This window comes from Macaca fascicularis, chromosome 9 (genome assembly GCF_037993035.2).
Source record: "Macaca fascicularis isolate 582-1 chromosome 9, T2T-MFA8v1.1".
Lineage (NCBI taxonomy): Eukaryota > Metazoa > Chordata > Mammalia > Primates > Cercopithecidae > Macaca > Macaca fascicularis.
Window position 1 is genome coordinate 24,112,501 of NC_088383.1, and position 16,875 is coordinate 24,129,375.

At 41.6% G+C, this 16,875-nt stretch overlaps 1 protein-coding gene across 1 annotated transcript in view; it reads right to left on the reverse strand.

Annotated features, from left to right (window-relative positions):
• The window catches only part of C9H10orf67 (chromosome 9 C10orf67 homolog), a 121,948-nt gene extending 105,320 nt beyond the window's left edge, over positions 1-16,628 (reverse strand). Inside the window, exons 1-3 of the mRNA XM_015455650.4 lie at positions 16,438-16,628; positions 7,191-7,334; positions 5,543-5,617 (exon numbers count right to left, since the gene is read on the reverse strand). Coding sequence (XP_015311136.3) covers positions 5,543-5,617; positions 7,191-7,334; positions 16,438-16,479 — 261 coding nt within the window. The 5' untranslated portion in view covers positions 16,480-16,628. The remainder of the gene's footprint in view (positions 1-5,542; positions 5,618-7,190; positions 7,335-16,437) is intronic.
• Positions 16,629-16,875: the final 247 nt, after the last annotated feature.

Genomic DNA, 16,875 nt, shown 5'->3' on the forward strand with positions numbered 1-16,875 from the left:
TTTTTTCATAAGTCAACTAACCACAATTAAGCATATTTAACACATATTTACGAAAAACTGATGAACATGAAGAATTTAATCCTTCCATGGCTTTCTACTCCTAGAAGTATAAAGTGTATGGACAAAGAGTAATATTCATTATTTAGCTATAGTTTTGACCATGTGATATATATTAGAAAAAGATCAATGTCCCAGAAATTGTGGACGACACAAAGAACTATAAAAGCATGTGGTTTTTGTTTGTTTGTTTGTTTGTTTTGACACAGGGTCTCGCTCTATCACCCAGGCTGAAGTGCAGTGGCATGGTCACGGCTCACTGCAGCCTTAACTTCCTGAGCTCAAGTGATCCTCCCACCTCAGCCTTCCGAGTAGCTGGGACCACAGGCGCATGCCCCCATGCCCAGCTAATCTTTTTGTATGCTTTGTAGAGGCAGGGTCTCACTATGTTGCCCAGGCTAGTCTCAAACTCCTGAGCTCAAGCGATCTGCCTGCCTTGGCCCCCCACAGCGCTAGGATTATAGGCATGAGCCACCACGCCTGGCCAAAAACATATTTTTAAAAACCACAAAATTCTGACTTATTCTCCCATTATAAACAAGAATAATACTGGATAAGATAGATTAAATGCATCTTTTTTTTTTTCTTTTAGAGACAAGGTCATGCTATGTCACTCAGGCTGCAGTGTACTGGCACAATCATGGCTCACTCACATTAGACTCCTGGGTTCAAGCAGTCCTCCCACCTCAGCTTCCTCAGTAGCTAGGACTACAAGCATGTGCCACCATGCTGCCACAGGATCCTTGGGGTGTTGCTTTGCCAGCCAGAAACCTCTGTGGTCAGTGGCACTTTTGCCTGAGTTTTGCTCAGGCCTACTAGGCTCATTCCACCCGCTTGACCTGGCAGGCTGTGCTCAGCTCATGCTACCAGCCTGGATCCCATGCCTGCCAAGGGCAAGCCAGGTGCACAGTGACAAGGGGTGCATGAGTGAGTGCAGGGTCCAGCCACTACACACAGCTAGGCATGCCAGCTGCAGGGGGATGGGCAGTTCCAGGTGCCAGCAAGGGCGCCAGCTCCCTGCAAGGCTGCAGCTGGACCAGGTATACCACAAGTGGCTTCCACTGCTGGCACTGGGGAACACAGTGGTACCTGGAAGTTTGGAGACACCAGGAACTGCAGAGCCCCAAAGAGGGTGTCACAACACTGGCTCAGGGAGCTTCTAGGTCTGGGCTTCCCCAAGGGCTGCAGCTCTTCTCTCCTTCTTGTTGCCTGCAGTGTGGTGAGTGAGGGTTGTGTTTCAGCCCTGTTTGCCTTATAGCTTTTTCAGTCCCACCATTTGGTGGGTCCTGAGTTCTTGTCCCACATGCAGGAAGAATGAGATATGCAGACTATTGGAGGGTGAGTAATGCAAAGAGGTGCTTTATTCAGCAACAGTACAGCTCTCAGGAGATCTGAAGTTGGTAGCTCCTTTCTGCAAGCAGGTCATCCCGGCATCTGCTCAGCTCCCAGATAAGAGGAGACCCACAGTGGGTAGCTCCTTTCTGCAGGCAGGTCATCCTGATATCTGTTCAGCTCTCAGCTGAGAGAAGACCTCTCTGCAGGCAGGTCATCCCGACCTCTGCCAGAGTCTGGCTGAGTCTAGGGTTTTTATGGGCTTCAGAGGGGAGGAAGTGCATGCCGACTGGTCAATGTGCAGCCACAGGTGGGCCTGAAAAAAGCACCATAAGTTCTCACTCCAGTCTGTGGAACTGGCAGCCTGGCCCCCAGGCTTCAGGCCATCCCTGGCTTGAAGGTGGGGCTTCAGCAGTGACACATCCCTTTCCACTCAGGAGCCTGTCACTTCCTGCTGCTGTTCATGGTGCCCAGGCTGTTCATGCCAAGGGATACCTGCAGGCCTGTGCTGTGCCACCCTCAGTGCCCCCATGGCCTCCCTCCTGTGCTCGCTGGCACTCAAAGTCTGGAGGGCACCAAAGCAGCAGGGGCCTGGTGTGTCAGCACCATCCCAAGCACACACACACCTGGCCAGGTCATGACAGTGCCCAGGCTTGGCCACAACTTTGCTCCAAAATAAGAGTGGGTGCCAGGAATAAGGAAAGGCCAGGCAGCAGGAGCAGGCACTTCTGAGCCTGTGGAGGCAGGGGGGCTTCCTGGGCCCCCAAGAGCACAGGGATCCCTGGGTGTGCAGCCATGGCTGGGCAGCTGCAGCTGCCTCTAGGAGCATGGAGCTCCCCCATCACCAACTCAGGAGGTGGGCACCATTCCTGCTTGTTCTTGGCTCCTGCCGGCTTAGTAGAGTGTACAACCCTGGTCATGTCTCCCCTGCTGCATCCAGCATCTTTGCAGCAGCTGCTCCAGACAGGGCACTGCTGAAATGATTACATAGTTTATGGATGAAAAATGAAGTGACAAAAATATGTATTCTCAATTGCATAACTGTTTACATAGAAAGCCCCAAAGAGTCTATAGAAAAATTATTAAAACAAACACAAGAATTTAGCAAGATGTTTGGTTACAAAATCAATATATATAAAACTGCTACAGATAATACTCATTTTCCCTCCTTCCCTCTTTCTCTTTCTTCCTTCTGTCTTCTTCCATTAAATATTAATTAGGCCAGCACAGTGGCTCATGGTTGTAATCTTAGCACTCTGGAATGCTAAGGCAGGAGGATTACTTTAGGATAGGAGTTCAAGACCAGCCCGGATAACATAGCAAGATCCCATGTCTACTATATATATATGTGTGTGTGTGTGTGTGTATATATATATATATATATATTTTTTTTTTTTTAATTAACTGGGTGTGCTGGCACATGCCTGTAGTCCCAGTTACTCAGGAGGCTGTGGCGAGAGGATCACTTGAGTCCAGAAGTTTAAGGCTACAGTGAGCTATGAGCACACCCTACATTCCAGCCTGGGAGACAGTGAGACCCCTGTCTCTCTAAAAAAAAAAAAAAAAAAAGACCCCAAAATAAAAAGCAAAACAAAGAAAAAAAACAAATTCAATGAGTCGGGAATTAGTAGAAGCACAGCAGGGATGGCTTATCTCTCCTCCATAAAAAGACTCTACGTGGCTGGTAGCTCGAGTCATCTGGAGGCTTCTCCACTCATATTTTTGACTCCTAGGCTGGGGTGACTCAAAGGAGGGGCTGAGATGAGCCTGGAGACCCAGTAGTACCCACATGTAGATCTTCCATATGGCATGAGCTTTTGTCAGCATGGTAGCTGAATTCAGGGAAGGACAATCTAGAGGGCAAACATTCAGAGAGAATAAGGATGAACTTGCAAGACTTCTTTCGACCTTAATTTAAAAGTCACTCAGCTTCACTTCCTCCACATTCTGTGCTTATCGGCAAGTCACTAAGGCAGCCCTGATTCAAGGGAGGGGAATCAGATTCCACCTCTTGATGGCAGAGAAGCGACGTAACGTTGCACAAAAGCAGGTAAGTGGGAGAGAGTGTCACAGGTGCCTTTGGAAACACAGTTTGGCACAGAGTCACAGAGATCATTAGCAGAGCAATATGTCCTGAGATGTTTTCAGCTGCAAGTAACTGAAAAGCCAACTAACAGTGGCTTCGACACTGAGGGGTTGTTATCTCATGAATTTAAGAGGTCAGAGACAGGGCAAGTCCAGGGTTACTTTCATGGCTCAATGACATTACCAAGGACCCCTCTGCTTCTCATCTTTCTACCTTGCTACCTCAGCACATCCAGAGTATCTCAATGTTTGGTTTCACAGTGGCCACGGCAATTCCAAGCATCAGAGGGAGACATAAAACATCAAGCAAAGAAATAGAAAGGGTCTTCCATGAGACCCTTTTTTTCCTTTTCAATTTTTGTTTTAGATTCAGAGGGTACGTGTACAGGTTTATTACATGGGTAAATTGCATGTCACAGGGGTTTGGTGTAAGATTATTCCATCACCCAGGTAATAAACATAGTACTCAATAGGTAGTTTTTGATCCTCACCCTCCTCCCAACCTCCACCCTCCACTCTCTAGTAGGCCCCCGTGTCTACTGTTCCCTTCGTGTCCATATGTTCTCAATGTTTAGCTCTCACTTACAAGTAAGAACACACAATATTTGGTTTTCTGTTCCTGTATTAATTTGCTTAGGATAGTGGCCTCCAGCTCCCTCCATGTTACTGCAAAGGATGTGATTTTATTCTTTTTTATGGCTATGTAATATTCCATGGTGTATATGTACCACATTTTTTTTTATCCAGTCCACCGTTGATGGGCATCTAGGTTGATTTCATGTCTTTGCTATTGTGAACAGTGCTGCAATGAACACACACATGCATGTGTCTTTATGGTAGAATGATGTATCTTTCTTTGGATATATACCCAGCAAAGGGATTGCTTGGTCAAATGGTAGTTCTGTTTCAATTTCTTTCAGAAGTCTCCAAGCTGCTTTCCACGGTGGCTGAACTAATTTACATTCCCATCAGCAGTGTATAAGCAAGTGTTCCATTGTCTCTGCAACCTCACCAGCATCTGTTATTTTTTTGACTTTTTAATAACCATTCTGACCAGTGTGAGGTGATATCTTCAGGAGTCCCTTTTACTTAGAAAGAACCACCTCCCCCAAAATCTCACAGCCAACTCACCTTCAGGTCTCATTGGTTAGGGACCTGACTTTGCCTATGTCTGTGCTATAGCTAAAAAGGGAGCTGGAAGAGGAAGAATCTAGCATTTTGGTTTCTATAGTTGGAAGTGCCCCTGTCAGTAAAAAGCAGTGGGGAGAATGTGCAGTGGAGAGAATGACATTTGAGCAGGCGGCAGCACTGTCTGCCACAGGTACAGGTGACCATTCAGGCATTTAGCAATCAGTAGCTGGTTGTTAATTATGTACCAGTCACAGCGCTAAAGGCAGAGGCACAGCAGAGAGTAACACACAGGAGATCCTTAAGGTTGACAGTCTGGCACGGAACAAAGACACTTCACAAGCAATTACATAATTAAATACAGAATGTGTTGAGTGCTATGATAAGAAGCTTGCAAACAGTGCCCAAAAAGAAATATGCAAAAAATTTACTTATGGAAGTATATTGAAATGCAAGGTGAGGATAAGTTATAAATGCTAAACGAAGAACAAGGTCTTTGCTGAGTCTTAAAAAACCACTAAAGGTAGGAATTTTCCCATTGTGAAGGAAAATGAAGCATGTGTCTGGCAGATAAAAATGTCCCTGTCATTACAAAAGTTAATCCACCAACTGGAATTTACTACAGATTCTCTGAACTCTTTCTTAGGACCATCTGACCTTCGTCTACTCAGCTATGACCACACCAAATAAACTTTGGATTACTTTAATACATGCCCAGGTGTCCTGAATATCAGATTAGAATTTTCCAGTTTCTAGAAAGCTTTATAATGTGAGCATAAACAGTCTTAGGCCTGATCCCTCTAAGGTGACCTGAAAATTGAGGGAACAGGCCTTCAGAGCTGGAAACACAGACTGGGAAGCCAAGGTGATCCCCATTCCTTGCACACAGCAGCTGAAGCTAGCCTTGCCCACAACCATAGCACCAAAAACAAAAACTCACCTGGTACATTCCTTTGATAACAGCTATGGCATCGGCTAACTGCTGATTGAAGGATTTTCTCATTTTATCCTCATTCTGCAAATAAAAATAAACGCAATAAGCACCATAATGTATTTCCAAATATGACCCACACCTGCTAGGGAGGGACTCAGTAAAAAAAAACATCATCTGAATCATCACAATCTCTTGAAAACTTCAATTCATAATAATTTCTCCCACCCTGTAGCTATTATGACACATTTTATTTTTACTTAACCAAAAGCCATAGAGAGATTATATGGATAAAATATACACAGATAATTTGAACACTTCATTTCATTTTTCACTTGAGTAAAGTCTTTTAGTGCCTTCCTAAAACTGTTTTTAAAAGTTGTAAAGTCTATTTGTGATGCCTATCTTCTTCTAGTCCTTGTACTTTTTGAATGGAATATGCTCATGAAAAGAAATTTATAGTGCTAATCTGCAAACTAGAGTTATTTTCTGATTAATCAAATAATTTGATTAGATCTGTTTAGATTAACAATAGAAGAGAGTGCATTTAAAAAAAAATACCCATGATTCTGATATCAATTCTGATCTCAGCATGGAGTATAAACAACAAATAGGCTTTATCCTTTTCTAAAAAAAATTTATTTTTACATTTATTTTGCAGAGATGGGGTATTGCTTTGTTGCCCAGGCTGATCTCGAACTCCTGGGCTCAGACTATCCTCCCGCTTCAACCTTTCAAAGTGCTGGGATTACAGGCCTGAGCCATCACCTCCCAGCCTCAAATAGGCTTTAGAGTCAGATGGTATTGAATTTAAATATCATTGTGCCCTTTACTATCTGTCTGACCTTAAGCAAGTTACTTAACCTTGGCAAGCTGTTTCTTGATCTGTAAATCACAGACAATAGGATTTCCATTTTCACATTTTGAGAGATTTAAAGGGTAAATATATTTTAAAGGCTTAGCATGGTACTTAACATGGTGTGGTCAGCAAAAGATGGTTTTTGTTTGTTTGTTTTTATGGCACAGAAATAATAGTAATGTCCGTTTGTTTTGTTTTTTGTTTTTCTGAGATGGGGGTCTTGACTTATCACCCAGGCTAGAGTGCAGCGGTGTGATCATAGCTCACTGAAGCCTTGAACTCCTGGGCTCGAGTGATTCCCCTGTCTCAGACTCCTAAGTGGCTGGGGACTACAGGTCTGCAACACCACATCTGGCTCATGCTTTTATTCTTTGAAAAGACAGGGTCTCACTATGTTGCCCAAGCTGGTCTTGAACCCCCAGCTTCAAACCAGGCTCCCATCCTGGCTTCCCAAAGTGGCAGGATTAGAGGCATGTGTGCCTGGCCTCTCTTGTTTTTTAACTGGTGACCTTGAACAAGTTATTAGCCTTTCTGTGCCTCAGTTTTCTCATCTGTAAAAGAGGGAAAATAATTGTGCCTACTTCGTAAGGTGAATGTGAGAATTAAATCAGTTCATATGCTAAGTACTTACACAAGTCCCTGACACATAGTGAAGCTCTATGTATTAATTACCACGTAAGATACAACTAATGCAAATTACACTGCCCTCACAAGTTACTAAATTCTAAACTGCACTGCATACACATCTAGCGCAGTATCGACCCACACATAAAACAAAAGAAGTAAGAGAACATTTACCTGTTGATAATGCTTTTCAATTTCCAGGATCCTGTCATGTAGAATGTTGAAGAGACTCAAAGATTCCTCTTTCAGTCGGTCCTCAAACTTCAACTGAAGCAATTGTTTGAGGAACCCAAAATCCACCTGGAGGGATTTCATCATCTAAAAATGGAAAATATTATCCTTAGCAAACTAACGTAGGAACAGAAAACCAAATACTGCATGTTGTCACTTGGTAAGTGGGAGCGAAATGATGAGAACTCATGCACACAAAGAGGGGAGCAACACACACTGGGGCCTACTTAGGGCGGTGAGCGGGAGGAGGGAGAGGATCAGGGAAAATAACTAATGGGAACTAGCGTTAGTATCTGGGTGATGAAATAATCTGTACAACAAACCCCTGTGACATGAGTTTACCTATGTAACAAACCTGCATATGTACCCCTAAACCTAAAAGTTAAATATATATATATACACACACACATTAAATAAAAAATGGAAAAAATGTACATTATTATAGAGAGTAAAGGTCCTCTGTGTAAAGATTCCAACACATTCTCTGGTTCTGGACATATAAGCTGGGTTCCTGGTCAGAGGTCTGTCCTGATTTTTAAGATGATTGTATGCATTGTGGAATTCCAGTAATTCCATCCTAGGTGACCAGGCTTTCAAAATGACAATTAATTTGCCAAACTAGCTGATGGACTAAAAGACGAGAGTTTCCTAGCAGTTTCTTCCCACACAGAAGAAAATATCTGTGTTTATATTGGCCTTCTGTCATACCTCAAAAGGTATAGTTCTCAAGATGTGGATTTCAGATCAGAAAAGAGAGGCATGAATCATCATTTGCTGAGAATCTACTAGCACAAGCATTTAAATATGTAACCAGCATGTTGACTAAGAACCATTTGTAATAATCAAAACACAGTGTATTTTTATCTACCCCCATCTATTTAAAATGTATTCACTAGGGCTCCCACCTGTAATCCCAACACTTTGGGAGGGTAAGGTGGGTGAATCAGGTGAGCCCAGGAGTTTGAAACCAGCCTGGACAATATAGTGAGACTCTATCTCTTCAAAAACTTAAAAGAAGAAAAAAAGAGAGATCTAAAAAAAAATGTATTCTCTATGTAATCTTCCCCTGCTCTGAATGGAAATGACAAAATCCCATGACTTTTCTATTCATTCTTGGGAACATAGTCCTACTATCGCTACAAATACAGCCTCAGAGTAGCATTTAGAATATAACTACCAGGTGAGGTGGCTCATGCCTGTAATCCCAACACTTTGGGAGGCTGAGGTGGGCAGATCACCTGAAGTCAGGAGTTTGAGACCAACCTGGCTGACATGGTGAAACCGTGTCTCTACTAAAAATACAAAAAATTAGCCAAGTGTGGCAGCGCGCCCCTGTAATCCCAGCCACTTGGGAACTTGAACCCGGGAGATGGAGGTTGCAGTGAGCCAAGATTGCACCACTGCACTCCAGCCTGGGCAGCAGAGCAAGACTCCGTCTAAATACACACACACACACACACACACACACGTGTATATATGTATATATAATATATACATTACATATATATGAGTTAAAATGCTTCCAACTTCATTCATAAGGTTTTTCCCTTTGTTGAGAGTAATGAAAAAGAGTGATTCACCTTTGAGCTCTCTCTGCTCACCCCCTTACCAGCACCCAAGTGGTTGTATCTCCACAAGGAACAAGGCAGCAGGGATAGAGGGGCAAGGATGTTCCTACCTGGTGGGGTGGCTTCACCATGGTGCTACAGGGCAGAAAAACTAACTTCTCTTCTTCCCTTGGGCACTGATGTAGCTTCTCTAGAGATTCTGATTGCCGGGACCCTCTCTTTTGTAGATGTATCTTGACCTAAGCAGATGCTTCTCTACTCTGAGTGGTCACTTGCTACTCCTTCCTTAGGTTCTATGAATCTGGAGTTCACCTCTTTCTTCTCCCTGCTGTTAGGGGTCCTTTGTTCTTCCAGATCACTCTACTGGACAGGACCCAAAATGACCCCACACTGGTTTCACCTCTCTCTCTCTCAGGGCCACATATGGTTTACGGGAAACAATTACACATCCTTTACCCCAATAACTCTGGAAGTGCAGACTGATCCCAATCAAGTCATTCTATCTTCTCATCACAGCCCCCTTTTGCTTCCTCAAGCATGAGTCAAGCACCAGTCCTTTGTGTCTTCTAAGGACAGCAAATACATTCAAGCTCCATTGAAGCCTGCCTTCCTAGCTTTGAGTTGAGGAGGATTGCTTCTGCTGCCCTTCTCCCATAAGAACCATGGCAATAGTTCTTTCTAGAGTCGGCTTCAGCAGTTTTTTCTCTTCAGTCCCTGACCTTATTTATTGTCCTTGATCTGATTCAAAAGCTGAGAGACATTCATCTAATGTGAAACATGCCCCTTGCAAAATCTGCAAATGGTTTCTAACTCACAGTTAGTTTGGAACTTGATGCCTGGTGTACTGGTATCCTGGGAAGACTTTCATTTTAGTATCCTCATACTGTATAGGAGGTTTTATTTTACAGGTGAGAATATCAAGACTTTGAGAAGTCAAGTGACAGCATTTGGGTGGGGTCCCAGATGAAAAAAAATCAGAAAGACAAACTCTAAAATCACAGTAAAAGCTTTGAACAAGCCAGGCATGATGGCTTATGTCTGTAATCCCAGCACTTTGGGAGGCCAAGGAGGAAGGGCCACTTGAGGCCAGCAGTTAAGACCCGCCTAACAATATAGTAAGACCTCATCTCTACAAAAAATTTAAAAATTAGTCAGGCATGGTGGTGTGTAGCCTGTAGTCTCAGCTACTTGGGAGGCTGAGATGAGAGGATCACTTGAGCCTAGGAGTTTGCGGCTGCTGTGAGCTACGATTGTGTTACCGCACTCCACCCTGGGCAAGAGAGGGAGACCCTGTCTCATAAACATAAAAACAAAAAACAAAAATGAAGCCCACCTCTGAACAAACCTCTGGCTCATCCCTGAGAGATACATACATGGGGCAGACTGCAAATAGCCCAGCTAGAGATAATAGAACAAAACAAAGATTTGGCCTGAAAAAAATAAAAAAATAAAAAAAGACATAATTTTCTGTTTTAATCCAAACAGGTTAATTGTGTGGGGAAAAAAAACAAAAAACAAACAAACAAAAAAAAACCACCACCACCAACAAAAAACCCTCAGCATTCTTTAGGGGAATGTATCAGAACCCAGAAGAAAACATCCACACTGTCTACAATATAATCCAAATTACTTGGATTGTATACAAAAACAGGAAAATGTGATTCAGTCTCAAGAAAAAAGATGATTGAAACCAATTCCAATATTACCAAAATGTCAGAATTGCCAAAGATGTTAAAGCAGTTATTATAACTATACATGAAGAAGAAAAATATGCTGTAATAAATGAAAAAAGAAAATACCACCAAAGAGAAAATTTTGAAAAAGAAAACAAATTCCTGAGTTGAAAAATATAACATCCAAAATTAAAACTTCACTGAAAGTACTTAATAGAAGAACAAGGATGGCAGAAAAAAACTGTGAACTTGAAGATGTATCAAATAAAAAACATAAAGCCGAAAGATTTTTAAAATTTTACAAAATGGACAGAGTTTAGGGACTCGTGAGTTAATACCGAGAAGTCTAACATACAAGTAATTGGAATTGCAGAAGGAGAGGATAGAAAAAGTGGGGTACAACAAATATTTGAAGATATATTTAGTGGCTCCAAATCTCCCAAATTTGGTGAAACATGCAGATTATAGATGCTTAATTTATTTATCCAAGCAGGATAAATACATCGAAACCACACTTAGGTACATAATAATCAAGCTGTTGAAAACCAAAGATTAGGCTGGGCGCGGTGGCTCAAGCCTGTAATCCCAGCACTTTGGGAGGCCGAGACGGGCGGATCACGAGGTCAGGAGATCGAGACCATCCTGGTTAACACGGTGAAACCCCGTCTCTACTAAAAAATACAAAAAAAAAAACTAGCCGGGCGAGGTGGCGGGCGCCTGTAGTCCCAGCTACTCGGGAGGCTGAGGCAGGAGAATGGCGTTAACCCGGGAGGCGGAGCTTGCAGTGAGCCGAGATCCGGCCACTGCACTCCAGCCCGGGCGACAGAGCGAGACTCTGTCTCAAAAAAAAAAAAAAACCAAAGATTAAAAGAAAATGCTGAAAGCAGACAGAAAAGAAACAGCTACATACAGGGGAATAACATTTGGAATGACTAATAACGGTTATTTTCTTAGACATTATTAACGCCTGCAGAGCAATTGTAAAGTGAGAAAACAAAACAAAACACAACTTGTCAACCCGGAATTCTATATTCAATGTAAAAACATTTTAAATAAAGAAAACAGAATTCATTGCCAAAATACCTACAGTAGGAGAATAGCTAAATAAAGTTTTTTGGGCTAAAGAGAAATAATTCGGGCTGGAAAGCTAGATCTTCAGGAAAGAATCAAGAGCAAAGGAAGATAAACATCTAGGTACATATAAAATACTAGCTTTCCTCTTATTAGCTTAAAATTTATAGCACTGTTATGAGTTTATAATGTATGTATAATAGATGCAATACATATGATACTCAGCATAAAAGATGGGAGGGTGGTAAACAGTTAGAAGGTTATTGCGTTTTACATGAAGTTGTGCAATATTAATGCTAAGTACACTATAATCCTTGCTGAACAAAGGATCAAAAGATCTTTAGAAATAATGAAAATTAAATGCAGAAAGAAGTACTGAGATATGGGAAAGAATGATGAGCAAATAAATTGGTAAATGTGAGTAAATCTAAACAAGCATTAATTGTATAAAACAATATGAAGAGTTAACTGCAAAAATATTAGGAGAAAACAACTGAAATACTTGATAATAATAATATAAAAGACAGAACGGCACGATTAGAGATAAAGGTTCTACATTTCTTGTACTGTATGGTAGAAATTACAAATTCTAGTCAACTGTTGAATGTTCAAATTTGAGATTAATCATTAAAAGTATAAAGATAAAATAGTTAATTACTAGTAGAGAAGAGAATAGAAACTAAAGAAAAGTTAATACAATCACTGGAGAGTAGGGAAGGAGAAAAAAGAGGTATTGAAAAAATAAGATAAAGAGAAATTTAAAAAGAAGTTGGCAGAAAAATAATTTATCAGTAGTCAAAATTAATACTAATAGAATAAATTAGCTATTAAAAGAGATTATTAGATTGGATTTTTCAAAACCATATACAATTTATAAGAGATAATCTAAGATACAACACAGAAATAATGTCAGTGTAGAAAAGAGAAAGATTTGCCAGGTAAATACTAGCCTAGAGAATGTTGATACAGATAAATTAACATTGAACAAAAAGGACAATATGGCAAAAGTCTTCATATAGAAAAAATATATGAATCCAATAATTAATACAGATTTTTAAAAAAATTTCCTGGCCAGGCACGTTGGCTCACAACTGTAATCCCAGCACTCTAGAAGGCTAAGGTGGGCAGATCACGAGGTCAGGAGTTTGAGACCAGCCTGGCCAACATGGTGAAACCCCATCTCTACTAAAAATACAAAAATTAGCCAGGCAAGGTGGCGTGCACCTGTAATCCCAGCTACTCGGGAGGCTGAGACAGGAGAATTGCTTGAACCTGGGAGGTGGAGGTTGCAGTGAGCCGAGATCGCACCACTGCGCTCCAGCCTGGGTGACAGGGCAAGACTCCAACTTAGGGAAAAAACAAAACAAAACAAAAAAATTCCTGTATTTGTGGCACGATGACAAAGACTGACCTCAGACAAAGCCTCAACACAAATTGCAACAAACACCGAATAATTTGTTTCACAAGGACTGTGTTCTCCAACAACAAAGCACTGAAGTATCAGCAATATAAAAATATTCTAAAAAGCATCTTTGCAAATTTAATAACTTTCTTATTATACAGATGACATGAACAAATTAAAAGAATAAATGAAAAATTTGAGTATTTAAATTTAAATACTAATAAAAATACTGTATTTCAAAGTTTGTAGAAGCTAAAAATGTAGTTAGTGGGAAATTTGTAGTTTTAACTGCCTACAAAAGAGAAGAAGAAAGCCTCAAAATCTATGATCTATAGGCATTGGTAGCTGTCAGCCCAATATCTGGTATCGTGGTTCTTCTTTACTGATGGAACCATGACATTGTCAAGGGCAGCAATGTGCAAAGCTAAAATACTTGTCCAAAGCTCCTTGTAATTCAAGGGGTCATGCGATACACTTATGGCCAAAGAAACACATGGCAAGGCTTTCTATGGAAAGTTCTTGCTTTCCTAAGATAGCTACTACCACACCTCCCTACTTCTCCCATATTCTCCTTCCATGGAGGCTGGAAGGGGAGCAGCCATCTTGCTACTGAATCAGAACTAGGGCAACAAAAGCCAGGCACTAATAGTGGAGATGTGAGAAGATAAAATGAATCTACATCACACAGATTGGAGAGCTACTGCACTAACTCTGGATTCTCTAACTCTACACCTCTTGATATTTTATGCAGCCAATGTAGTTGTTTTTTCTAAACACGGAGCTATATGCTATCCTAATTGATACCCAGCTCCAACTCAAGAAATTTAAAAAAAAAGAAAAACAAGCCAGGCATGGTGGCTCACACCTGTAATTCTAGCTCTTTGAGAAGCTGAGGCAGGAGGATCGCTTAAGCTTAGAAATTTGAGGCCAGCCTGGGCAACATAGTGATACCCCATCTCTACAAAAAATTTTAAAAATTAGCCAGGTGTGGTGGCATGTGCCTGTAGTTCCAGCTACTCAAGTGGCTGAGGCAGGAGGATCACTTGAGCCCAGGAGGTCAAGGCTGAAGTGAGCCGTGATTCTGCCACTACACTCCAGCCTGGGCAACAAAGTGGACCCTATCTTATAAAACAAACAAAAAAGAAAAGAAAAGAAAGAGTAAACAGAAAGAAAGAAGGAATAATAAATATAAGAAAATAAATTTATGAACTAGAAAATAAAGATACAATAAAGAGGATTAATACACACTAAAATTGGGGGTCTGAAAAAAAACCTAATGAAATAGACAATTCTGCCAAAAGTCACTAACAAAAAAAGAGAGGAGATATGCAGACAATACAGACAATATTAAACATTTAAAAAGGAATACAACTACAGATATAATACTGAAAAATAATAAGACAATAAACATTATACCCAAAATTTGAAGATTTAACAAAAATAAACTTTTACAGAAAAACATAACATCAAAACTGACCCAGAATATTTAATAAAATGGGAATACGTACATAACAAAATAACAATAGCTATAAAAATAAGCAGTTTTACATGCAATTTCTAACAAACATTGAAGAAATAGATATTCCCAATCTTATGTGAAGTATTCCAGAGAATAGACTAGGGAACACTTCTCATCTTATGAGGATACTGTGACCTTGGTACCAAGACTGAACAACAATAGTATAAGAAAAGAGTATTATAGAGTAAAGTCAGGAAGACCACGAACCCACCAGCAGGAACCAACTCCAGACACACTGGGAAGAAAAGGGAAGACCCTATCTCTACCAAAAATTTAAAAATTAGTTGGGCAAGGTGGTGCACTCCTGAAATTCCAGCTACTCAGCAGGCTGAGGTGGGAGGATTGCTTGATCCCAGGAGTTCAAGGTCACAGTGAGTTATGATTGTCACTGCACTCCAGCTTGGGCAACAGAACAAGACCCTGTCTCAAAAAAAAAAAAAAAAAAAAAAAAAAAAAAAAAAAGATAGAGAGAGAGAGAGAAAAGAAAAGAAAAAATTATAGGGCAATCTCACTTCAAACAGATGAAAATAAATCCTCAATAAAATAATAGCAAATAATGTAGAAATGCAAAAAGGAATATTATGATCCAATGATCCAGTTGGGTTTATTTCAGGAGGTAAAGGATGGTTTACTATTCAAAAACCAAATTTTACCACATCATCAGATAAAGGAGAAAAGCCATATGACTGCATGATCATCTCAATAAGTCCATGAAAAGAATTCAAACCCAGTCATACATGATTTTTAAAAACATATTTTATTAATTAGAAATAGAAGAAGGCATCCTTAATCTAACATTTGTATCAAATTTTGGTTCAGCTATAACAAAAAATCCAAATAGCCAGGTTTGGTGGCTCATGCCTGTACTCCCAACACTTTGGGAGGCCAAGGCAGGACGATCACTTGAGGCCAGGGATTTAGGACCAGTCTGGGCAACATAAAAAGTAGAAAAATATTAGCCAGCTGTGGTGGCACACACCTGTAGTCCCAGCTACTCAGTAGGCTGAGGTGGGAGGATCACTTGAGCCCAGGAAGTCAAGGCTGTTGTCACCTATGATCCTGCCACTGTACTCCAGTCTACGTGACAGAGTGAGACCCTGTCTAAAAAATAAATAAATAAATAAATAAATAAATAAAATCTAAGTAACATAAGCATAAATGAGAAATAAGTTAATTTCCCTAGAAATCTACCTATAAGCAATCAATGGGTGAAATGATCTAAGATTCTTCTGTTTTATTACTCTGCTGTATAGTGTTTCAACCTCATGGTCCAAACAGTAGGATCCATGCTCTAGCAGAAGAAGTAAGAAAAGGAAAACAGGAAAAAAGGAAGGAAAACCAGGAAGGGAAGGGGAGGGAAACTGGGAAGGGAAGGGGAGGGAAACCAGGAAGGGAGGCAAGGGGAAGGAAACCAGGAAGAAAGGGGAGGAGAGGGAAACCGGGAAAAGAAGGAAGGGGAGAGAAACAGGGAAAGGAGGGGAGGGGAGAAAAAGGGAGGGGACTGGAAGGGGCACCAGGACAGGAAGTGAAGGGAACCGAGACAGGAACCGGAAGGGAAGGGAAGGGAACCGAGAAGGGAACCAGGATGGGAACTGGTGACAGGTGAGGCCAGTTGGACTTCCTGGATCCAGTGGGGACTTGGGGAGCTTTCCTGTCTTACAAGAGGATTGTAAAACGTGCCAATCAGCACTCCGTAAAACGCACCAAACAGCGCTCTGTAAAACACACAAATCAGCGGGATTCTAAAAGTAGCCAATCACCGGGAGGATTGGCACTTTGATAGGACAGAAATGGGACACATGGGAGGGTACAATAACGGAATAAAAGCTGGCAGTGGCCCATGCCCTCCCACCCCCTCTTCCACAGGATGGAAGCTTTGTCCTTTTGCTCTTCACAATAAACCTTGCTACTGCTCACTCTTTGGGTCCGTGCCATCTTTAAGAGCTGTAACACTCACCACAAAAGTCTGTGGCTTCATTCTTGAAGTCAGGAAGACCATGAACCCACCAGCAGGAACCAATTCCAGATACACCGGGAAGAAAAGGGAAGGGAACTCGGACAGGAACCGGGAAGGGAAGGGAACCAGGATGGGAACCGCGGCAAGAACTGGCAAGGGAAGGAAAGGGAACAGGAACAGGAACCAGGATGGGAACTGGGAAAATAAGAGAACTGGGAAGGAAAGTGAACCGGGAAGGGAAAATAGGAAGGGAGGGGAAGGGAAACTGGGAGAAGAAGGGGAGGGAAACTGGGAGAAGAAGGGGAAGGAAACTGGGAAGAAAGAGAAGGACAGGGAAACTGGGAAGGGGAGGGAAACTGGGAAGGGGAGGAAAACTGGGAAGGGAGGGGAGGGGACCAGGACGGGAACTGGGAAGGGAATAAGGAAGGGAAGGGATGG